Below are 25084 nucleotides of genomic sequence, written 5' to 3'. Positions count from 1 at the left end.
ATTTTCCTTTCACTTCTCACCACGTTATGTTGGTCTGTGATTTTTAAAACTCAACAACAGAAAATAAATAAATAATAAATAAAACTGAAAGTTTTTGATATTACATTTACATTTCTTTTCTGAAATAAACTCTTGGTTTCCCAGTTAACTTTTATACATTGAAAGAAAGTGAGACGGAGGTTGGGATGAAACGTTCTCATCTTGCCAGGAAAGGTCGGCAAGGTCAGCACTGGTTTGGCAGGACGACATGGCACTGTTTGAGATTACGTGCTTTGATGATACGGACCAATCTGTCCGGTACACTTTTGCAATCTGTACTTTGTCTTTTCTGTAGTAAACAAAACGCTCTATAAAAACCTCCAGAGAGCCTGAAGGGACCCAGTGTGATCCCCAGCTCTCTGAGAAACACGATGAATCCTGTGACCGGTGAGACAATCTTCTCCTAACAGCCGATGACTCTGTTGTGGTCTCTCTGCTCTCTGACTTTAACGGATCTGATGTCTGTCGTTAGCCTCCGTCATTTTTGCTCTCCTGGGGCTGCTGGTTCCTGAAATCGCCTGTCAGGAGCCAAAGACCCCTCAGGAAGAGGTGGCCTTTCTGAAAGTGAGGCTCGATTTGATGAAGGATCGCTACAGGCTGCTGTGTAACCAGTACGCCAATATGGCCGACAACTGCTCAGCTCCAGGTATGTTCCTCCTCCAGGCTCCAGCAGATGGATATTTCAGTGTGCTGCGGCTTGGCAAACTGTTTACCTCACATATTTTTATATATATAATCTTCTATGTTCGCCTCAGATCCAGTAGTTTGACCTCATGACAGACACTCAACTTCACTGTATTTACTCTAACAAAAGAGGAGTTGGGGTTGACATCAGTCCATCAGCTTCTGTCACACAGTTATGGACAGCATCAGAAAAAATGGGGACAGCTGATTATGACTGTATAGTGGTATATAACAAATTTACATCAGTTACATTTAACTAATTTCATCAAATTATAAGGTTGTAATGTGTGTTTAGGACAATAAACCACTGAATCATCATTAAAGAGAAGGAAAAAAATATCTGCAATATTATGACCAGATTTTAAATGTAAACGGTAAAAAAAAAAAAAACCTTCAGGTAAACACAGTGTTTACGATAATTTAAAAAACAGCCCACTACTTTATCTCACAGGTCTATTTCTGAAAGCGTCTGATTTAAAATGTCACAATTCACCAGGTCAAAATATTTTGACAAATCTGTTCAATTGCGGTACAGTGATCCTTCATAATTGGTGTGTTTGTCCGAACAGCCATGACCTGCACAGAGTGTCCAGCTGGATGGCTGCAGGTGGGAGACCAGTGCTTCCACATGAGCACCGACAGGCACAACTTCACCTCCAGCGCTGAGAAATGTAGAGATGTAGGAGCCCAGCTCGCCATGCTGACCACAAGAGAACAGCATGTAAGCGCTTCTGTTCATCTTAAAGGTGCAGTTCAGATCATTGGCATTGATTGTCATGTTCTTAAACTTTTAGGATGCTGTGGAAAAAGAAGGCAGGAGGATCGCAGGGTTTCACATTTACTACTGGATCGGACTGAGTGACAGTGTAACTGAAGGAGACTGGAGATGGATGGACAACTCACCGCTAAAATCTTCGTATGTAAAAGTTGAAAAAACAGCAAATAAAGCAAATTGGAGAGTAGACGATGAAAGTGAGAAAAAGTGATCCGTTTGACCTAAAACTACAGCAGCTTAACTACAGAAATAGCTCAAGATAACATTTAAAAAAATACTGCTTCTACCTTTATTTAAATTTAATCACTATTGTTAAGTAGGACTTAATGCAGATAATTAGCCACATGGGTAAGTCACATGTATCACTATAAAATGTGAAAAACACTTGTGTGTGTGAATGGTCTAATGATCGGACGGCTGATTGCAGCCAGTCCACATTGTTAGCAGAACTAGAGGGCCCCAAACCCAGATTTCTCTTGGGGCCCCTTGGAGGCTTGGACCGGCCCTGATAAAATATGTCAGGAAAAAACAAAATAATAAAAAGTGGATGATTTTTTTTAATTGAGTGTAGCTCACACACGCCCACACATTGAGCAAAAAATGATTCATAAACTTGCAGCAATGTTACAGAAACACATCACATGTTGCATGTAGGTCAATCCTGCTGTGAAGCAAACAGTGAGACGCCCACACTAGATTAATTTACAAAAATATACCTCAAATAAATACAATTGTTTTGGAAACAACTGGTTTCAAGCCAGACTTCAGGATCAGGATGAACAAAGGCAGAGAGGGGTACTGTTACTTAAATATTTTCAGCATATATTTAGATTTTTAATCAAATTTTTCAGTTTTGTGTTAATATGTTAGTATTAGATTAGCATTTAAAAACTGATACACTGTGTTAAAATAACACATTGGTTTTGCTTTGTGTTAAATATAAACCTTCACAGGTTTGATCAATCCTCTTTCTTATTAGCTGAATGGTATTTAGTTTCAGGTCAAATTCTGAGGCAAAACTACTAAATCTCACCAAGTACGTTTGGCTTCTAGTGCAAATATCTTAGTTCACTCAAAAAAAGGCAATTCACCATGTCTATTCACCAAGACATAGGAGCTTGTTTAAGTCAATAATTCCTTTACTAGTTGTCAGTAAAGTAATCTGCCAGTGGATCAAGACATTTTTCTTATATTAGAAGTGAAGTAATCTTTCAGTTGAACTATTTATTTTTCATCAATATTCAGGAATTATTGGCTCATATTTTTAGCTGAACAGTTACTTGTAAGTTTGTTTTGTCTTATTTCAAGGGTACTAACATATTTGCAGTAGAAATGAGACCATAAATACTTGGTAATATTTTGTTTTTTTGCAGTGCACAAGTCCAGTTGTAAACTAGGTCACAGAATAAACCACAATAAAGAAAAAAATGCATTATCTGCAGATTTTTTCATTAAATGGCACAAAATTGACGTGTTAATGAAAATACACAGACGGTAGACACACTTGATGACATTCTACACCACTGAATTAGATTTAACAAGTACTTTTACTCTCAATGCTTTCATGCATTTTTAAAAAGCATTTACATTTACTCAAGTGATAATGTTGATGCTATACCACACAAATTTGTTTGTTTATTTGTATTTTTTACCAAAGTACAGTGTTTGTAGACTTTCTCCACCACTGAATGTGAGTAACTCATAAATACTCTCAGTGGGACTTCCTCTACAAACCTCTAGGTGGCGCCTAGGAGTCATTCTGTGTTGGAACACAAATACCTGCCTTTGTGTCACCTATCTATATTTCCTCTGAAGATGGTTCTGATTGGTCTTTGTGGAAACACTGCTTTCTGTTCTTGTGCTTTTTTTCTTTTCTTTCAAGGTTCTGGAGCGTTCACAGATCAGAACCAGACAACAACCAGTCCCAGGGTCCAGAGGGAGAGGACTGTGCAGTGGTGGACAGCTACACTCAGAGCTGGTACGACGTCCCCTGTGAATTTGAGTATCCTCGAGTCTGTCAGAAAGCCGCCACGCCGCTGCTATAAACCAACAAAGCACCACTCAGCTGCTGCATACTGATCCTTTATTAAAAAACCTCATAATACAGTCATTATATTACAGCTTCACCTTTAAATCAACTTTATCTTCTGTAAAAAAAAATATTCTGTTTCTACTTTTGGGAAATAAAGTCACCATCTGCAAAATAAAAAAACAATATGTTGAGTGTATTTTTTTTTACATAAATGGATAACTATATCATGAACAGATAATAAAATGTGATTGCAAATACACATTACATCACAATAATACAATTACAATAAAAAACTGTGTTTCTACAATAATAAATTCACAATATTACAGATATGTCACATTTTAAGTACAAATTTCTGACTCCAAAATGATCCTGACCCTAATAAGGTAAGAGTAAAACAGTTGATATAAATTAAAATTGGAAACAGTAGAAAGACAGCATGTCAACATCAGTAAGGCTGTCAGGAGTTAAGATCGGGGAGCAATTAATGGTGATGACTGTGAACTGCCAGTCATTACAGAAAAGCAAATATAATCTCCAAAGAATCACTAATCTATATGGTAGCAAGTAGCAAGCATTGGTCTCTGGTTGATATATTTCAATTACCAGTCACATTTTTAAAAAGTAGTTAAAACTGTTTCCAAGCTGACTTGTTTCATTAAGAGATGCAAAGTCAAAAACAGCAAATATCCAATCTGGTTGAAATGACCATTATCAGTAAAAAACAATCAAAAAAAGGTAAGAAAAAGTTGATATGTACAATTTTTACATTTGTTTCCTCTCTTTTTTCATTTTAGCAACATCTACTGTCTGTCCTTCAACACATAAAAGAGAGTTCGCCCAGTTCGGAAACGATGACAGTCCGTTTGGGACAGAATAGTTTGCATGACGCCCTGATCTCCTGCTGTGAACGTCCCGACTCTCAGGCCTTGTAGAAACCTTTTGGCTTTGGGCTGAAAAACAAACAAAAGAAAAATGCTTTGTTAAAGAAAAGAGACACAAATGTTCCTGATTCCTAAAGATGATCTACTGTGTAAAATTTTAACTTCCTTTTGGGTTTTGACTGCTTCTAAAAAACAACCCAATGTTGTTTGGTGTCTGGAAAATGAGCCGTTTCAAAAACCTCTCAATTGTGTCACATTCAACGGGCACTGTGCTCGTTGAATGTTGAAGCCATTTTTATGTCTGAGTGTAAACGTTGAGCTTGGGGGCGTGGTCAGCAGCACCTTATTTGGATTTAAAGTGACAAGACACCCTAAAACATCTGTATCTGAAAGAAGTTCAAAATTATTTCGTAATGAACATGTTTTGTGGATCAATCCTAACCTGTTCAAGGAAGCATAACAGGTCACCTTTAAAACTTCAGTTACATGTGTGTAAATGTATCAATGCGGGCCATCCTGTCAATCCAGGAAATGAGTATGGCTTACTTTGCGCACTTGCAGAGTCGATGCCTGAGCTGTCTCATCTTCCGCTGATGTTAGTTACAAAAAAGAAAGACAGGCAGTGAGAAAACATCCATGTTTGATCCAAATGAAAATGAGAAGAGTTTAATGTACCTGTCTGCGCCTCCAGAGGATGAAAGCTAGAACAAGGAGGAGGATCAGGATGACTCCAGCGCCGCAAATGGTCACTATCATCCACACAGTGAGAATGGGATCTGTGGAGAACAGAGAGACAGAGTCGTCAAACAGTTTACAGTAGAGAAAATGACAAGTTCAACCAGGTTTCTGCCTTCAAGCGGCCGCAGGTTCACCACCATGTCATATTTCCTGCCCTCCTCTCGCTTCCTGTGCTCACCGATCTTCAGAGCTATCACAGCTGACGTCAGCGTCGTCGTGTTCTGCCTCAGATCACACCTCCAGTTTCCAGAGTCCTCCGTTCCCACTCTGGGGATGATGAGGTGACCGGACGAAATATCGGCTTTTGCGAAGGATGATGTATCAGGGGGGACCCATTTCACCGTGACACCAGTTTCCAGAAGACCGCTGATGGAGCAGGACAGGTTCAGGTGGTGGCCTGAAATTAACTCTGTTCCTGGGGAGGGGATGACTGGAGAACAAAGAACAAGTAGATTTTGTCTTTCATTTCAAAGCAGAAAACTCACTGAAAAACAAATCTGTCACGGCCTTCTGAGTTCCTAAACCAAAATTTTTCCAAGGATGTGAGTGGCAACAGGTGGTTTGTTTCTTTCACGCATTTCCAGCTTGATTCTTTGAAAAACTGTTAGACAAAACAGCAACTAAAAGTTTCTTACGACCTTTATAAAAATGAAAGTTAATTTATCTAATCTTCCTAGGTCAAAAAGTCATCAAAAAATTGTTTTAAAAAACATCCTGTTGTCACACCGGACACCATCCTCCACCAAGGTGAGCTTTTAATAAGTCAATGGGAAGGTCTAAAAGTTACCAATGTAATCTTAACAATTCAAAACAATTATTTACAGATTTTAGTTCCAAACTAATTTATGTATATTTTAACTGCCTGGAGAAAACAAAAAGTAGCTGTGTTTAAATTACAAATGTGTGGAAATCCGTGTCGATATTTTGCTAAAAACCCATTTTTTGCAATCGCAGTGTTTCCATTGAATAAAAAATAATTTTAAAATCGGACGTTGTTCAGGCAATAAATCATTAAAAATTATGCTACATGAGATAGATTTATAATTCAGGCATGGCGTTAGCGCTCATCATTCATCAGAGGAGACGTTGGGAGCGGCTACGTAAACAACGTTTTGGAAGATTAGTGTGCAATTTTACAGAAGAGCTATTTGTTCAACATGTTCAAATGTCACACAACTTTTTATAAACTGTGCAATGTTGTGAGCTGGACATTGACAGAAAAAAAACAAAAATATCCTTCATCTACTACTTCCTGTTGTCTTCGTTGTTTTCACCAGTAGTAACATCTGGCTGCTGATCATGTGACTCGTGATGCGAAAAAATTGTTTCAATTGCAGTTTTGCAATTGAAACTGCAATACATCTATTTCTATATGACTGAAAATCCACCTCATCGTGAAGCAAAACCAGATTTTTCTTTTAGAAATTGTTTACATAAAAATAATTTATTTTCATACTTTCAAATTTTATGGCTAACAGAAATGCAGCTGGTGAAAGAACATGTGTGTTGCAAACATGTGACATAAACCAGCTGAAGTTTTGTTTTCACTTACTTTCCAGCACCTCTACAACCAGAATCCTGCTGAGCACGAAGCCATTTGTAAATGTGATGGAGCAGTTGTAGGTCCCTCTGTCTTCTGCCCTGGCCAGATTTCTGTGCAAGGAGAAATTTCCACCAGCTGTGAAGTTCTTATAGCTCAGTTCTCCGGCTGCATCCTCCTGTTTTATCTGTCCATTCCTTAATGAGAAGGAGATGATAGTCTGTTGAGTGGAAGATGTTTTCGGGGTGAAGAGCCACTCGACTGTCTCAACACTGGACAGTATGTTTTGCACAAACTCTTTGGGAGTGATCCAAAAAGGAATGCTAAGAGGGAGGTTTGTAGATGTGTAGACATATTTGGATGCAGAGGAGAAGTCTGAAACAGAAAAACCGTAAAAAAATGAAAACTTTTTTCCAGCATGCAGTAATCTGTGTTCACAATCAATAACTCACCAACAACAGAAACAAAAAATTTGAAACTGCTCTTTTTTCCGTTATCTGTCACAACACACGTCCACTCTCCATTGTCTTGGGTTTCAGCTTTCTTTCTGACTGATCCTTGGAGAACAGGTACTCTGTTGCCCGCTGGATTTAGCCAAGAAACTAAGTGTTTTATTTTAGTGTCAGCTTTGCAGTTCAGAGACAGACGATCTCCAGGGATCAGGAATGGTCGTTGTTCCTCCAGACTCACTAACATAAAAAACACAATGCATAGATGCAGAGATGTGAATTTGAGATATTAAAAAGAAAAATTTCAATAAGGAATATTTGAGCTTCATTTTAGTGATTTTGGAGATTTTCTTGGAAGTGAAAAATCTAAAAAGCTATAAAAAAAATTGATCAGATAAAGTAAAAGGTTTAGGTCAATACTTCAACTCTGACTAAGACATTGAAAACATTGTCCATATATTTTGCCATGTTAAAGTTAAATGTGTTGTGGTTAAAATACAAAACATTCATAATTTTTTCTTACCCATGACTTTGATCAGGTGAAATTTTAATGTGCGAAGTAGATTAATACCATCTTTCACTCTGCAGATGATGGTTCCAAAGTTTTCCTCTTGAATGTTATTGATGGCCAGATTATTGGCAGAGAAGGACAACCTGCTTTTCCAGATTTCACCGGAATCTGATGCAAAATTGATTGAAAACAAAATAATGTCAAAAGCACCATAAATTACAACAAGTATTAATATTGCCTTTATTGGTAAACTCCAAAAAGATAGTAAGTTTCCATTTCTAATTATTTGCTTACCTATATTAACTTGTTTTCTACTCAAATATGAAGCGTCAGCAAGCTCAAGCCCATCCTCGTTTCCAAAGTACCAGCGCATATAATAATTTGAGGGAAGATCTCCAGAATTCAGTTCAACCCTCTGTCCAACTCGCAGATAAATCACTTCATCAGCCACTAAAAGTGAAATAATATTAAGTGTTGATATGTAAAACCAAAATACCTTCTTCTAAAAAGTCTGCATTTGGTGTTTCTTACCAATCGTTTTGAGGACAATGATGAGACAGACAAAGAACTGAAGCAGGTTCTCCATTTTGGTGCCTGAAAACAGTAAGAAAATGAATTGTAGTGAATAAATTATTAATGATTTTTGAAGAAAATTAATCCACAAATTAAGACAGCAAGATATTTTCTTATTTCAAGAGTGAAGTCATGATATACAGTCACATTCAGTAAGTAAGAACATGCTTTCTGATGCAAATACTTTTCATTAAACTCACATTTCTGTTTTATAAAATGTATTTCTACAAGTCTGATGAAATATTCTAATTCTAACGATCAAGTTTTCATTAACTGTCAGTGAAAAATCATCATAATACAAAAGTAAAGACTGAAAATTGTGTAAAGATTAATCTATATCATGTGTTTCTCTTAATGGGAAAGATTATAAAATCTTTACCTTTACCAATCTTTTATTAGAATACTATTTCCGATAATTTTCTAATTTATTAACAGGGTCTGTATATTAAAAATAGACAAGAATAAAGATAGAAATATGCACACAGAAATTTCTACATTGCCATAAATTAGAGTTTATACATTTAAACAAACCTATTTATGGTTGAAAACACAGTGATCCAAACATTGAGCCTTGTGGAACACCAGCAACCTTTTTGATTTATCCTTAAATAAATTCCTAAATTCCAGAATGGCGGCATTAAAGAGTCTTATTATATCAAAACAAACCATTTTAGCTCACATGACTTTTTTCGCTCTAGTTTAAAGGAGTTATGCTGTGGGCCTTGTATTTTGAAAATACTGTAATTTGTCACCATTTATAATTTATTGTCTTAACTCATGACTCTGGAAGAAAGAGAAATCCAATTTTTGAATTAAAGTAATAAAAAATTAGTTAATATTTCAACACAATTTCTGGAAGGATCTTTTAAATTTACAGCTTTATTTGGTGGAATTATCCTGTTTTAACATTTAAATTGCTTCAGTATTAGATTTTGGAGAAGAGGTGAAAGGATTTAAGCGGAAGCAGCCCTGGGGTTGTGGTGGTCTCAGATTTAGAGAGATTTTCAGAAGATAAAAGAGGAAAGGTTCAGAGAGCTGAGAGTAGGCGGCCTGTGGTGGGCTTTGGATTCAAACAAGCAGGCAAACGTCGAGGAGGAAGAGAAACTCGGAGCGCGTTCGCTGGGTTGTGGTGGGACTTGATTTAGTTAAGGTGCAGATTGTTATCCCAGTTCTCCCCTCCCCTCTGCCTCTCACACCCCCTCTCTTCCTCTCCTGTTCCACGAAAGACGGATCTCTCCGCGCTTAAAGGGAGAAAAAAGAGAGACCACAGCACCAGCAGCGAACACAGACTGTGGTTTAAGGTACATGTTTATCCTTTTGTGCCTGTTTTACTGCTTCATCTCACTTTCATTTCTCTTTTATCCTCTGAGTTCTGTTCAAAATACTGTTTTAAATAATCAGAATCAAATCAGATTTGCATTGTGTGCACAAACAAGGAATTTGACTTGGCTTTTCAAGCACTCACAGCGTACAGACATTAAATACAAATATATAAACTACAGCGAACATAAAATAATGACAACGGAACTATTTTTTTAATTGAATTGTTATATTAAGAAAAATGTGGCATTTTCTCCTACAACTGTCATTCCTGTAGAGAAACAGGTTACTTAAAAAATATCTACCTCTTTTTACACGTTAGCAATAAAATACTTTTTTTTCCTTTATTATCTACTTTACAAATTATTTATTGCAGATTTTTCATCCAGATTATGAAGACTGTGAAGCTCTTTGAAACCCACCAATTACACAAAATCACTTAAAATAAATGGCACAAATTGTTTGAAATAAATTTTGAATAATTTAAGAGATGATGATTACTATGATGTTACTGAACATAAGAAATTCAACTGTTATGAGATGCTCTGTGTTGATCTTTGCGATGTCAAAGCTTTTTTGCATCGCGGCCAAAATTGGCAAATTTAAACAAGAAATAAAAATGCAAAAAATAAATATATATATATATATATATATATATATATATATATATATATTATAGTTTTTTGTTTGTCGTTTTACCTACTCTACAATAAACAAAAAATAATAATATTGAAACCTGTAAATAATTAGAGACCCAAAACATAAAAACTCTTACCTTGTTAAGAAAAAAACTTATAATTTCCCATTTTTTAGGGGGTCATCAATTATTTTTTAACTTGTTGGCTCAATTTTTGGAATTCTTGATTTTTAATCGTGGGCTAAAAAAAATTATGTCAAGAACCACAAATGGCCCACGAACCACAGTTTGAACAGCCCTCTAGACATTTTCATCCTTAAATTCTTATAAATGTGCCAAATTTTGTTTTAAATGGGCCTCAACCTTATTATAAAAATAAACAATGGTATGTTCAATAAATATAGAATGGTAAAGAAGTCGTTAGTCTCGTTTCTTTAGTGGTTTCTTTAGTGGAACAGAGACTGTAATGGCCGCTGCTGCTCCCTGTCTGAGTCATGTGACTTTCTCTTAGATTTAAAGTGATTCTCATTCAACCAGGAAGTTTGTTTCTTACTGTAAATGAGATAAGAACATCTTTATAAAATATAATAGATTGGTATAAAAGGAAAAACTAGAAATTTTAAAAATAATCATTAATCTTATTTATTTAGATTTATAAAAACAACTTGTCATAAATTATTTAAACTACACTAAGTTATCAATGAAAAGCTTTGTATGCGTTGCAGCTTCTTATAATTGCTGGCCATTTGATTAGATGTTTCCAGTATTATTTTGTAAATTTAGCTTTGATTATGAGCTTCTACTCCGAGGATGGACGGCCTCCTTGCCATCACCCTAATCTTTCGCTCCTTTAACAGGTTCTACGTTAGTTTGAAGCGTGGATCCTGACTGCGCCACTCAGAAACATAATGCGACTTGCAGCCAGAAGAAGAAAGGAGGTAAAATAAAAAACAACACATTAAATATTAAGAATAATAATTTTGCACATAACATTATTACTTTTAGCGTCGTATTAAACTCAAATAACTGGCAAATGCATAATCATGGGTGACTTGGATCGCTATCAGCACCATGTCAAACACATTTCTGTGTTTGTTCCGATAGCGATACTATCCATGTGTCTCTATGATAAAGTTTGAATGCCTAAAGAGTAGAAAGTATCAGGTTTGGACTGAGAAAGGAATGATGATTCAGTGTTTGTTACAGCTGATCTGTAAGAGTGTGATACATGGATGCAGAGTGACACAGATGATGAGGAGACGTTCAAAGTCTTTGCACCTGTGGAAGTTTAACCCAGAAACCACCATGATTGTATCTGTAGCAGGATGAAGCTCCAGCTCCACTGATGAAGAGGAGGGAAGGGCGAAATGAGGGCCGAACAGGGCAGGAAGTTATAAACACTGGACAGACGGAGGTTCAGTCTTTCCTGAGGAGTTCTGTGATTTTGTTCTTTTTTTAATTGCCTCTTTCTTGTATTTGAGGAAATTTGAGGCAAAGTGCCTTTTTTATTCTCTGACAATGACAGAAAACAGAAAATATTCTCAATACTTGCTGTCCAGTCTGGTTAAACAGGCAAATTTCACTTCATATTTTCAAATATGAAATTAGTTTTCCTGAATTGCGCCTTCAGTTTTACGCTATATAGAGTTTCTGGAATATGTAGTTGTTACATATTATGAAAATACATTTACCTCTTTTACTTAATAGAAAATTAAGTAAAAGAGGTGAATGTTACAGTGGAGTCAGGTTATAAATATGTTTACTACTGTAACTTATTTTACACAAACTGATTGTTTATCGCTATAATTTCTGTGCCTATTGTATCACTTTATGTATAATCGAACATTGAAAATCTTTATGTGTGTAGATATTTATATGCATTTTAACATTATAGTTTGCAAATTGCATGTAATTTAAACAGAGTATGAGTCGCGCTCATCGTAGCGGTCAGTTGTCCTGTACTCTCAGGAATGTAAATTTTATTTATAGTTTCTTTAAAAAAAATACACAGAAAGGGATTTACTAAAGAAAATGTTGAAATATAAACTTTTAAGTTTTAAATTACTTTCACCATGATTACATATCTATCAGCTTGTGTTCCTTTTACACTCGACATTTTGTGTTGATGTTGCAACTTATCAAATATGTAGAGAATAAACTTTGCGTCAGTGAATAAACATGGCATTTATATCCTCTGATACAAATAAACACAAAATAAATTTATACAAATAAAATAGGAAATGTCTGCTGGTGAGGCCTCAGTGGGCCTGTGGGGCAAAACACTTAAAATCATTGTTCAGAAAAGGTGTCACTGTTTAATAAATATGTTAGGAGCAATTCATGTGTTTTAAAAATAAATGTAAATGTGTAACTATGTACATTTAGAAAAAGTTTATACTTACAACCCATTTCAAATGTCAAGTTCAGGGTGATCCGCTGTAGACGGTGATCCGGAGTCAGGCGGAAATGCTTTGTATTTATCTAGCGAGCCGTGTTTTTAAGATCCGTTGCACCTCCCACAGCAGCGATTGGTCTGAAAGAAAGACACACAGTTGTTCATTAAAACCGGAATCAAAATAATGACCTCTTATTGGTTGCTGCAGAGAAAAAAAAGAGACACATCTGCATAAAAAATACTGTTTTTTTAGCCTAAAACTGTTTCCATCTATTTGTGACAAGAATTTCCAGCATCAATTATAGCTTAGAAACACAAAACTCATTTTTCGGGTTGTGAGAAGATGCCGTTTTAAATCAATATTATATATTTTTTACAATTACTGTCCAAAATATTTAATAAAAAGTCTATTGTATTTTTTCACTGACAGACATGATATGTTAAAAAAAAACACATAACTGGAGACCAGTTAATTGTATTTAGTATAATCTACATAATTTAATATCTAGCAAAAATGAACTAATTCCATCTCAGAGGTTTACGATCGACCTCGGCGCCTGTTTTCAGATTCCAACCCGTCAAATCACAAGAACAGAGTTTATCACGTTTTTTTTTAGTGTTTTTTGCTCTTTTTAAAGGATTTTAGTGGCCCTGTTTTAACAGCAAGTTGAGAAGAGGAAGGGCAAACAGAGAGAAGTGGAAAACATGCAGAAAGTGGCCCAGGGCCGGGAATCGAACCGAGGACAACCGCTTCGAGGACAGGAGCCTCGGTTTATGAAGCGCTGATCCATGTGGTGGCCACAGGTTCTTAGATTGAACATTTTTAATGCCTGAGTCCAAAGCTTCTTAGCAGCACAACAAATCGATGAGGAACGAGGAACAAGAGCTGGAACGAGGGTTTCTTTGGATTTGGAGGATTCAGTATGTCCATATCTTCTTGCTCATTTAAAATCTCAAAAATCTGCGTTTCCACACAAACTGAAATAATCCCAAAAAGAAACTTTTGTAAGTCAAAACACTGAACATTTACGGACATGTGACTACTTCGGGTCAAGCTCCTCTTTTTAACTCAATTATCCCATTTAGTCCAAAATAAATAAAGCAGAACTTTGTTAGTCCATTTGATCAACTTTAACCTGTTTAGACGTTTTGTCTTTGTATAAACAAAAGGCAATAGTTTCTGTTTCTGCCCTTTTTCATTGTTGAATCTGCAGCTTTCAGTGAAGCGTTAAAAATCCAGCTCTATGTTATCAAAATGTAAATCATCTCATTGTAATTTGGACCAATAATTCAAAATTCTTCACACGAAACATTATTTGCTCGAAGAACCGCGTTGAACGTTAAGATAAGGACTGAAACTTGTCCGCCTGAATCTGGTTTTTGAAAACTTGTCAGTCTGTCGCCGTCAATAACGTGGCTCTGATAACTGTAAGAAATGACCATTTAAATAATTCATATGAGCTCATTTTAAGTTTGAAGCAGTTTAAAGCCCGCTATAGGAATCCATCAAGATGGACTTTAATAATATCAGAATAGTTGATGCCTGTGGCTGAGTTTGGTCGTCTAATTGCGTTTTATTCCTGCCCAGTGGAAGCTTGTTGGCGGTTTTACTCCAACATTCACCTTTTTCATTATTTTCTGCTATTCAAAGCTTTCAGATGGCCAAAGTTTTTTTCAGACTAGAAAACACATATTGCTCCTTTTCTGCTCTCTCTGACTTTCATTGAGAATAAACTGGTGAAATGAAACATTTCACTTTATGTTTAGTAGCGGTTGTTTGTTTCTTACAATTGTGAACTAAATTCAAAGTTTATCTTTTGCACCGAGTTTTATTTTTAGTCTCTGACTCTTCATAACTCGTTTCATTGTTTATTTTTTCAATTCATTAAATAGGAAAGAAAGATAGTATGTTTTTCTCATGTTTGCTTTATGCCTTCATGAACAAATTTAACCTCTGACTGAACGATGATTAAAATGAGCCGTGGACACAAGTCTATCAGTGGAACGTTTCGCTGTTTTCACATATGAAAAAACATAATATTTTAGTTTAAAACATGTAAAGATAATCATTTGGAAACAGTTTATCAAAGCCCAACTTTAGCATTTAAAAATAAAATTAAACAAATTATTAACTTTTGTAGAGACTTGTGTTTTTTTTGTAAAAATCTATGTTCAATTTAATTGTTTCTGAAATTTAAAGTAAAAATCTTCTGTGTAAAATCAATTACTTTCTATCTGAGAAACTATTGAAGGACTTGAAGTTAAAGATCAGCTCAGAATAATGACGCTGCATCCAAAACTACTGTTTATCTTCACAAAAAAACAAACGCAATCTGATTCAGTCTTTTATCAAAAACTCTGCTTTTTGTTAAACTTACTGAATGGGGAGCCAAGTCCAGCTAACTTGGAAATTAAAATGAACATGAAAATATTTGGTTAAAAAAGGTGAAGTCTTGGGGATAAAGAACATTTAACATTTTCTGCATCATGTCTGAAAAGCTTCTCGTTAAAAATTAAAATGTGTCCATCTGAGTCCATCGCAGTGCAGAAAAGACAGGATTCATGTCTTTCCTTAGTTTCGTCTAAGTTCAACCTCATGCAGACTCTAGAAAGAGACACCAGAATCATCCAGTTTCCTTTGATCGGGAAGATCAAATACTGAAAAATCTGATTCTTTTTAATTCACTGAATGCATAAAAATAAGACTTATTCCCATTATTATGCTTAAATACAACAACCAACATACACTTTAAATGAATTAAGTAAATATCAGATAAAGGTCAGAGAAATGTGCTTGGATGCTGAAGTCCAGTCCTCCAGCTCTACAGTCCTGTAACGTTCAGATTCATCTAGAATCAAGTGAACTGTTCAGGAACAGATGTGAACAGATGGTTCTCTGCAGATGTGAATGAGGAGGATGAAACTCAGTAATTTGATTCAAGAGTTTTGGTGAAGTAAAAGGAACAATAAAGTGGAATAATAATTGATGAACATGCTAATCCGCTAAATTGTCAAAACATTACAGCCTCCATAAGAAGTTTCTGATTTGTCTTTTTGTTGAAAAACAAACTGAGAGCAGCCAGAGGATTAACTGGAATATTCTTTATCTTTTATATGTTACGGCCTTTTAAATGGAAAATCTCAAAGAAAACCGATCGGCAGCAGACAAAGAAGCCAGATGGGTGCGTTCCTAAAATGTCGAGAGGATTTTTATAAACATATGTTTCTGTTTGAGACATGAGTTTGTGTGAAAATCACCCGTTAAAACTTTAGTTTCTCAAATATAAGTGAAGCTGCACACAAACATTTGTTCTTTTTCTATATTATTTCCCAAACTAACGGCTTCAAATCTGCTTAGACACCTGAAAAAGGAGAAACATTAAAAAAAAACAGATGCATTTCACACCTTTAATCCCGTTATAGAGTAAATTTTCACTTAGGCAGCTGCAGTTATCAGATCGGTGGGCCGGGTGCTTCAGAAACACACTGCTGAGGTGGTTTGGAGACAGGAACCACAACAAGGACAAAACAAACATCTCATACACGTCTCATGTGTCTCTCTGAGGTTTCTGTGCTTGCCTCTGTACTGCCTTCATGAAGGCGTCACACCTGCTTCTGTTCCCTCTGGGCTCGTAAATGAAAATGTCGCTTCCTCTGCACGACGAAACCTGCAGGTTAGAAACACGTCTCCTGTAAATAATAAGCCGCCTTTAGAGAAGTTCTGGACGTGAATCTGTTTAAAAACGCTGCGGGCCGAGCGCGGCGTTCCTCTCTGTCGATTTGTGATTTTGATGGAAAACACCTGAAAGTGAGGACTCCCTCGTTAGTCACTCACCTAACGAGGGAGCGTGTATCACAACGTGTCATGACCGAAAGAAAGAAAGACCCGGTGTGGGCCACGATCAAGAAACAAGGGATGATTCACATCTTTCACTCTGCTCATCCCCCGTGTTCTCCTTCTCAGGGTTTCCCTCTGCGATCGATCTCAGCTTTTCTGCATTCAGAATAACCATTTTAGCTTAAAGCTAATTGAAACAAATAAACAAACGGTGGCTGTTTGAGGCCCAGTGGAAAAGAGCGAAATGTTTCATTCTCTGCAGCACTTCAGATGCGTCAATACACAAAATGTCAGTGGAAAAGAAAATGAAAAACAAGTGACATTCGTCTCAGTGACTGAAAACATTTTCGTGTTTTAGCTGATGGAGGGGAACTTCATTCAAGCTTTTTTGAAACCTCAACATTGTGAAACAGGGGATGAGGACGGTCTCTCCCACTCATTTCTTCTTCATCTGTGATGTTATTTTTGGTTAGTAGGCTGATCTGTGATCACTTCGTCAGAATGGAAATACAGGCTCCTTGTTTTTGACATACAGAGTAGTTTATAACGCAAACAGGATTACAGTAAATCAGATTACAGTGGTAAGCAGCCGTACAGTGTTTCAAAAAGCGTAATGTGAATTTGTATTTAGCGACTCAATCTCCTTGTTTTGCAATTCTTCTTCATAAAATAGCCAATTCTCATGGAGATATCTGGGGATCTTCTCCAGAGTCTCACTTAAATTTTGGCCTGAACTTTGACTGGGCCACTATATCTAAAGTAAATCGTTCCATTGTGTCTCTGCCGTGTTTTTATGGTTGTTGTTGTTCTACTGGAGGCTGAACTTCGGCTCCTGGCTCAATGTTTGGCAGATTGTAACATGTTTTCTCGTGTTTAGCGATAAATTGTTTTCAACATTTGTAAAATTGTTGAAAACAATTCATCCATTATCTCCCGTTTCACAATTATCTTCAACTTGACGATGGTCTAAAATATAACCCCTTCCAAAAAACACACTAAAGTTTACAGTTTGATAGAAAAGGTTAGTAACAACAGAAATAAGCTCAAAGGAAGGAAGAGTCAAAGTAAAGCCTCAAATCTAATCGTCTAGAGAAAAATAAGCTTCAGTTTACTGAAGAAAAAATCTGATTCCACAGTGAATTTAGTCAATCTGTGAGTTTTGAGGAAAAAAAAAACTCGTCGTCACTGAAATCACAAAAAACACTAAAAGTTTTGTTCTTGTATGAATCTCCAGACGGTTGAGTTCAACCTTCACACACAGGTTCATCAGTTCAGTCGTTTAAAATGGTTTCACGTTGAAGGTATTCTCCTCAGCGAGGCACGTTGCATCTCCAGCTTCATACATGCACTGTGGTTAGGACAGAAACCTGCTGTCTACCATTTGATCTGCGATTGGCTAATGATCACAGAGGTTATTGATGACGTTAGTCTGCCATGGAAAACTTGCTCTGCCTACATTCTGCTCTGTCTGTATCATTTACTGTTTGTGAAATCAAAAATTGCTGCTATGTTCCTGTAAATAATCAAGATATGTGTTCATCTTGTTGTGCCAACTCACGAATAAATTATAATATGGCTGCTGAAATAGAAACAAAAACTGTCATGTCTGGAAAAATAAGTTAAAAAATCACTGAATTTTTATTTTTAGTGTTGGTATTTTATTGATTGGTTACACATTAAAAGTAAACAAAGCTTCAGGTGTTTTAAACAAAATGCATTTGAAGATGAACAATGCATGTAAAAATATGGGGTTAAAACAAACTATGGTTTCATTAATATTCTGCCTTACTTAATAATCAGTCTGCTATAAAATATATATATATTGGGCTTTTCCACCATTGGACTAAATTAAACAGTGAACAAATAGTTAAACTTATTTTGTACATCACTTTCTACCCCTGTATCAGAAACTTCTTTCTAATTTGAGTCGTATTTTATCATCTAAATGGAGCATAAGCGTCACTCGTAGCAGGAAAACGCATTCTATCATTCCTCAAAAGCATTTTTGTCTTTTTGTTTTGAAATGTTTCCCTTCTATCCTCCATGAACCGTATATCTCACTGCATACAGACATACTCAATAATCAGAATATTGATTTATTTCAGTAACTGAAATCTTTTTTCTCAAATTACTCTCTAAATTATAATGATTTTCTGTTTAAAGCGAATGAAATCTTGTTCTAGATTAGAATCCTACATCAGACCAATATAAACAATATTTTCAATACAAAACTTTGGTCTTAATTAAATGTATGTTTACATAACTCCTTAAAGGTTATTTTCAAAATGTTCCTTTAATCTGGCGAACGACTGCAAAGCAGAGAAAGAATGCAGCAGAGTTACAAACTGTACTTTTATAGCTGCATTCAAACCCAAAACCTTTCACGTCCCCTGCAGATTTTTTATTTCATTTCATTTTTATTCCTTCAAGAAATTTGTTTCTGATGAGAAATTAGATGAGCATCTCTTAAAAGATACTAGAGCAAAGTAAAAGGTGCATCAAATCTGGGGGAATGTAAGCAGAAAACTGATTTGCAATGTGATAAAAAATACTTCTTCATAATTAATTAAAGAAGTCTGAAAGTAGCTCATATCTCTGTATTTCTGAGCTGCTTCTTGCAGGTTTCTACGGGTATTTGTTGATTTCTCGTCGATGATGAGCTCCGATCCGAAACAGATGTGGATTATTGTGTGTTTACTTGGTAAATATTATCAATCAAGCAGGAGGAATTTAACACTTTTATCACTTTTTGTAGAAGAAATCTGCTGTGACACTGTTGGGCAACCAGACCCACCAAACCATTTGTCGGCGTTATCAGAACAGGGCTTTTTTTGTGAACTTATATATAAATATATGTTTGTTTTGTGTGTATGTTCCCTCACAGATGTGCAATGATCTTAAAGGTTTTGTTCTTTTATAGGAAGTAAAAGTTGATCAAAATAAAAACTTCATCTGTGTAGCTTTTGTCCTTCATTTGGACGATCTCAAAGTTCCGTGTCCACAAATTCACAGCTGCAGAAACTGGGAATATGTCAATTTCATGTAAAAAAGATGTCCTTTTTTCTTTCTCTCATTGTGTCAGAGTAATTACACTTTATATTAGAGAAGATGGAGAGCAATGCATCTGCAGAGCAAGTCGATTCGTCCCTTAACATCCGCAAATAAAAAAGTAATTAAAGCTCCAACCTTCATCCTCCTAATGAATACTTTTTTATTTGCTTGTTTATACACAAAGCTTTTATTCTTCATGTTGCACACTAAAGAGACTCAGAGTGGTTTGCAGTTTTAGTGATGTTGACGTTACAGGCAGAAATAGAGCAAATGCTTAAACAAGTAAAGATGAAAATGTAATTTTCCACTCAACAGTTCAAAGGCGGCGCATTTAATCTGCTACACAAATATTACTAAATCCACAGGAGACGCGTTATATCCATCCATACTGCAACCAACCTGAAGCGTTTTCAAACATTTCAGCTCAGGAGAATAATTTTTCTTAAAGCCATAAACCATCTGAGGATTCACTGCATAAACACTAAATATTACAAGTATTTCCTATATGTGCATTATTTTCTACTGCAAATAGACAAAACTAACTTACAAGTTACTTTACGACAAAATGCAGGAGTTTGTTTAAGTCAATCATTTCTTAATATTGACGAAAAAGAACTCGCTAAAAGTCAAAATATCTGGTTCCGCTGGGATATATTATAGCTAATTTTTTTTTCATCGATATTAAGGAATTATTGAATCAAAATAACCTCCTTTACTAAAAAGATAATTGTACGTTAGTTTTGTTTCATTTCAAATGTGCTGAGATATTTACATTACAAAGTAGAACAAAATACTTGGTAAGATGTTTTTGCAGTGAAAGAAGAAGCAACAGTTAAAACAAATAGAGATTTTTCTGAATGTGTAATTTTTGTAAAACAGCGGGATAAAAAAGGTTGTCATAGTTAAACCTGCAGCTCTTCTATCACTTTCAAAATGTTAAAAAGCGCCTCCAGTTCAGATTTAGAGTATTTCTTCAGTGAGTAAAGACTTTTGGGAGAGTTCATGTAAAAGGCAGCTTTAATGCTATGTGGTTAAACATGCAGAGGTTTCCGATTAGCGTGATCATGAATCAAAGGATTATCTCACAGACAGACAGGTGCTCTGCTGCTGGGGGCCTGAAACACACCTGTGAAACCGTGAAGGCCAACAGACCCGTTTCACCATCAATTTCCTTTCATTTGCACCACATCCCCTAGAGAAGCATTAACACCCAACATGTAACCCACTAAGATATGGGTCTCGATAATATCAGTTTAGGGTCTCAAAAATAATTTTACCTCAAGCAGAGTCTGAAGTCTGATCACAATCTGGAGTTTACTTAAAAGTGAACTCGGGTGATTTCGCCGTGTGAAACCTACGTGGGCCTGCAGCGACACATGAGGGGAGTTTACAGGGAGGGAAAACACCTCAACACATGATCATTTGACTCCGAACAGACCGAGAAAGTTCAGGTTTTAAAATGTTTAAATCCTTTGGCAGGGCTTCAGTTTGCACCTGCAGGCCCGGCCCAGCTGGCAGCTTGTTTAAAATGCCTAAAACTCCCATCCTGCAGCACCGCTGCTCTCTGCGCTCAACATGAATGTGACACAAATTTGTGCTCGGGTTTCCTGCACAACAACGGCTGTTTTATGGTGAAGTGAAATCACATTAGCGGATCCTGATGGAAAACACAACTTGAAATGGAAATACAAGAAGGAGGGATAATCACCAGTTCATGAATTTCGGTTTCGCTTTGAATGCCTGAACGTGTGTGTGTGTGTGTGTGTGTTCATTTGTGAAAGACAATGAAAAAGGGAACTGAGTAATGCAGGTTATTATGAATCTATGAAAAGGGAATCCTATTGTCTCATATGAGGACACCCCCAGTGAATAGACAGTTATATTTTCATAACAGGGAAACACAGCTTGGTAATCGCCTGCAGAGAAGAAAAAAAACGCACATTAAGGCTCGAAAGTAGACATGAACGTTGGGTGAAATGATGAATTAAATCCAGCAAGAGGAAATGGAGAAATTTAATGTGTTTTTGTTCTTTAAAATGGTGCAGAATAAAAACTGAGTCACTTGAATTCATCACAAAGCCAAGAGTTTATCAAGAACTTCTGCTTTTCAGGTTTATGTGCAATAAGTGGACGGACGTGAAAGAAATCAGCAAAACAGCAGAAGTTTAGGACAACAAAGCCATCTGGTGATCCTGATTTCCCACAGCCAGCAGACAAATGCTAAAACATCACAATCACAGACATGCCTTTCGGACAGCATTGAAATTATGAAGCAGAGAATCTCCATCTTAGTTTTATCGCAGGCCATCAAGCTATTTCACACGCATAAAACACATAATCCCTTCTTACGACTGTGAGAGAACAAGCATTATCTTTACAGGTAATTTCCTAAAAAGAGTCGATAACTTTTCTTTTTTTAACCAAAGTGAATCTATTCTGTCTTTAAACAAAATCTTGCAGCAGACATGATACAAAATACTTGGTACTGGACTAAAAAAGCTTCAGACAGTTTGTACAAAGACTCCTTGTGGTAATATAATATAAAATATTGCAATTACATGTCCTCAGACTGACAAAAAGACCAATAGAGGAACAAACAAATGGCTTTTTGAAGCAGTTTAGTTTGCAGCGAACAGAAACATAACAAGCCCTATTCTCCTTACGGTATATTATATTCTCCTGCATTTTGGAAATTACACACACATGTTCGTCCACAGCAGAAAAATGTGCCACTGTCTAAAATGGTTTAAATCCTAACCTCAACTATTGTTACAGCATTTAATCTGACCCACCTGCAGTCCTTACGGGTCACTGAGGAGATTTGTCCATTTCTAAAACTAAAGACAAAAACTCCCCAACATATCAGATCAGATCACAAATAAAGAAGTGAAGCAACAAAAGTTTGCTTTCATAGACTGAAAGAGTCTCCATTTACAAATGCGCTCATGTCTTGAAAAAGCAAAAATGACTATATTAAATGCTGCATTTTATTTATCTTTTAATTTTAATAGACTGGAGGTTTTAATAACAAGCCTATATCTCATAATAAAGCTTTTTAATGACAATTGTTCTTCAAATAAGCTCCATTTAATCCATTTTATCGTCCTAAATCCTCATCCAAAACCTAACACTCTAGAGACAAGAGAGCACAAGCAAGATCTGAATCCTAATTCATAGATTTTATGCACTTATGAAGCAATTTGAGTTTATACTTTCAGAGTTGGATGAGAATGAAAGGAGCAGCTACTCTGAAAATACAAGAAGATTTTAGTGCAGACATGCCTTCACCATTATCATGCCAAACACTCAAAATGGTTTTATTTTAATTTGATGAATCATGAAAGGAAAGTTTAAAGTTACTTTTATTTTTAAAGCCATAGCACCAACATGCCCACTAATCCCAGTAACAGATACTGGGAGTTTATTTAGTATACAAGATAAAATAGATTATGATCAGATTTGTCGTAAAGTAAAATACAGACTTTTATTTACATGACAGATGAGAGACAAAAGAAATATTGAAACAGACGTGCAACTGGATGTTTTTTAGTATTATTTTATACAATCATCTCAATACGTTCATAGATATTTGTAACCTTACAAACGAGCATTACAAAGCAGAATTCATGCATTGTTTCTGCATTTTTAATTAAAAAGTGTCAAGGCTCTATAAATCCCAGGAAGCGAGACAGAAAAAAATCCAGATTATTCTGCTCACTGGTTTTTTTAGACATCTGACGGAAAGAAAACTTGACCAACGCAGGCATCGGCTTTTATTTTTCACCGTCGCAGTCCTCATTTCTTAAAATATTTTTTCAGTGCAATGAATCTCATCAGTCCTCTAAATCAACAATATAAGGGTGGATTTGGTTGACGCCTCCCATGTTATTTTCACACTTTTAATAGAAGAAATGCTTCATTTTGCAGCACAGGCGCCAAATGAACATGATTCGACTTAACGGAACCCCTTGTTGTTTTACAATCTGCTATTGTGACGCACCAAGACAAAATATCTGCCAGAAAAATAGAAACTGGACTTTATGGTAGTTTTATGTTGTCAGGAGGTTTAAGGGCTTTAGTTGAACTCTTGTTCCTTTTCTGTCAGAATGTGTGAAAGCTGGAACGTATTTTGCCTTTGCAACAAACTCCTGCAGTTAACAGCTTAAAGTTTCAGCTCATGAGGCCTTCGACCTGCGTGGCGCACTGATGCTTTCTCCCCACAGAGGTCATGAATACTGGGATTTATTCAATTTATTCTTATTAAACCTTCACTGTCGCTGCACGAGAAGCTCCAAACCAGCAGTGTGTTTACGATAAAACCCAACAGTGACACTCATACAAGCGCTGCATGAATCTAATGACCCTATTAGTATCATAAATCACACAAAATATGCTCTGTATATAATATCTAATCTCATTTCTTTTGCACATCGAGCCAGGGGGAACCATTAGAGACACGTTTTGTCAAGAATGTCATTATGGTGATTATATCAGTTATATAACCTTCTGTCTTCAGAAAAAAACATGAATATTCTGCAGTTTTCTTCAGTAAATGTGTCCCCCAGATCAGGATTTAGTTGGCAAGTAACAGTTTTTTTCAAATGCAGATGAACAATTATTATTCCAAATAGAAACTAAACAACGTTACAGCAGTCAGGTTTCACATTATCAGCAGCGTTTTCAATCGATTAGCAGCAGCTGGAGATAAAAGTCAACAAAACGTCCATAGAAGAGCTTCACTCTCCAGGGTTTCTGTACTTTTAAATCAAATGTGCTGAAGATTTTCACCCTCATGTTTGAACTGCTGCTGTAGGATTAGCACATATTTAGCATTCTTTTCATCCAGTGATTGCAAAATATATGCGTTCCAACTGCATAAGTTCTGATCTGTCAATGTAAAGACGAGCATCTATTTTTGGCATGTAGGTTTTGACATTTTGAAATTCTCTGGCTGTCGTAACTTTGAAAGAAAATAGAAACACTCGTAAACTAATGTCAGGGAGGGAAAGCCGCTGATTAAAGTTGGTGTTTCAGGTTTGTTAAAAAGTGCAGCGATGAACAGCAGTGACATATGAAATCCCTCTAAAATTTGATCCACTTCTTTACTGTTTTGTGTCTTTTTATCTGATAATGATAATAAACAGACTGTCAACTGATTCCTTGTACTTGTTGTACATGTTTTAGTTATGGAGACACTTTTATGAGGTCAAACACATCTGAATCTGTCTAAAAACAAATCAGTTGTTGCACAGAGAGAAATAAAAAAGAAATAAAGGCCAAAGTTACACCAAAGTATTCACACTCTCTACCCTCTTAAGGAGTTCATCACTGGTCGCGCGTCCCAACTTGATCGTTTTGCTATTTTAAGCCTGACTTTTATCTCTTCTATCAGAAATAAGTCATTTTTAAATTTGCCTACTGTTTTCTAATAAAGCTTCATGTGAATAGGGAATATTTAGGAGTTACTCACAGGTGATGATCTCAGTTCGGCAGTGAGTTCAGCTCTGACATTTGGCAGCTTGTCTGCTGTGACACGCAGGAAGTCAAACACCTCTATGATCCAATCCGTTCTGCTACCAGCCAAATGGATCCCCTACATTAAATTCAAACAGCCTGTA

General features: G+C 36.1%; 2 protein-coding genes across 2 annotated transcripts; one reads left to right on the top strand and one right to left on the bottom strand.

The window, feature by feature from the left end:
- Positions 1–336: 336 nt before the first annotated feature.
- cldc1 (C-type lectin domain containing 1) lies at positions 337–3721 on the top strand. Its single transcript, XM_055047579.1, has 5 exons — positions 337–426; positions 512–685; positions 1293–1444; positions 1518–1639; positions 3381–3721. Exons 1-5 carry the CDS (start codon positions 411–413, stop codon positions 3541–3543), a joined length of 627 nt encoding a protein of 208 aa, XP_054903554.1. The 5' UTR covers positions 337–410; the 3' UTR covers positions 3544–3721.
- A 93-nt stretch (positions 3722–3814) lies between these two features.
- On the bottom strand, positions 3815–25009 carry cd4-1 (CD4-1 molecule). Its single transcript, XM_055047577.1, has 11 exons — positions 24937–25009; positions 12585–12715; positions 8184–8246; positions 7947–8102; positions 7665–7820; positions 7145–7381; positions 6705–7067; positions 5331–5582; positions 5090–5190; positions 4961–5004; positions 3815–4483 (listed from the first exon to the last, which is right to left on the bottom strand). Exons 2-11 carry the CDS (start codon positions 12589–12591, stop codon positions 4453–4455), a joined length of 1410 nt encoding a protein of 469 aa, XP_054903552.1. The 5' UTR covers positions 12592–12715; positions 24937–25009; the 3' UTR covers positions 3815–4452.
- Positions 25010–25084: the final 75 nt, after the last annotated feature.

Source organism: Poeciliopsis prolifica, unplaced genomic scaffold, assembly GCF_027474105.1.
Source record: "Poeciliopsis prolifica strain line A6 unplaced genomic scaffold, Auburn_PproV2 SCAFFOLD026, whole genome shotgun sequence".
Lineage (NCBI taxonomy): Eukaryota > Metazoa > Chordata > Actinopteri > Cyprinodontiformes > Poeciliidae > Poeciliopsis > Poeciliopsis prolifica.
The sequence above is the reverse complement of the archived record's forward strand: the minus strand, read 5'-3'. Positions and strand labels throughout refer to the sequence as shown.

What these genes read in the sequence shown, in the direction of transcription:
- cldc1 (XM_055047579.1), top strand. An exon ending in TGACCACAAGAGAACAGCAT is followed by an intron (nt 1,445 to 1,517) that starts GTAAGCGCTTCT and finishes TTAAACTTTTAG; the next exon opens with GATGCTGTGGAAAAAGAAGG. An exon ending in AACTCACCGCTAAAATCTTC is followed by an intron (nt 1,640 to 3,380) that starts GTATGTAAAAGT and finishes TTTTCTTTCAAG; the next exon opens with GTTCTGGAGCGTTCACAGAT.
- cd4-1 (XM_055047577.1), bottom strand. An exon ending in TCACCTGATCAAAGTCATGG is followed by an intron (nt 7,382 to 7,664) that starts GTAAGAAAAAAT and finishes TTTTTATGTTAG; the next exon opens with TGAGTCTGGAGGAACAACGA. An exon ending in ATTTTTTGTTTCTGTTGTTG is followed by an intron (nt 7,068 to 7,144) that starts GTGAGTTATTGA and finishes TTTCTGTTTCAG; the next exon opens with ACTTCTCCTCTGCATCCAAA.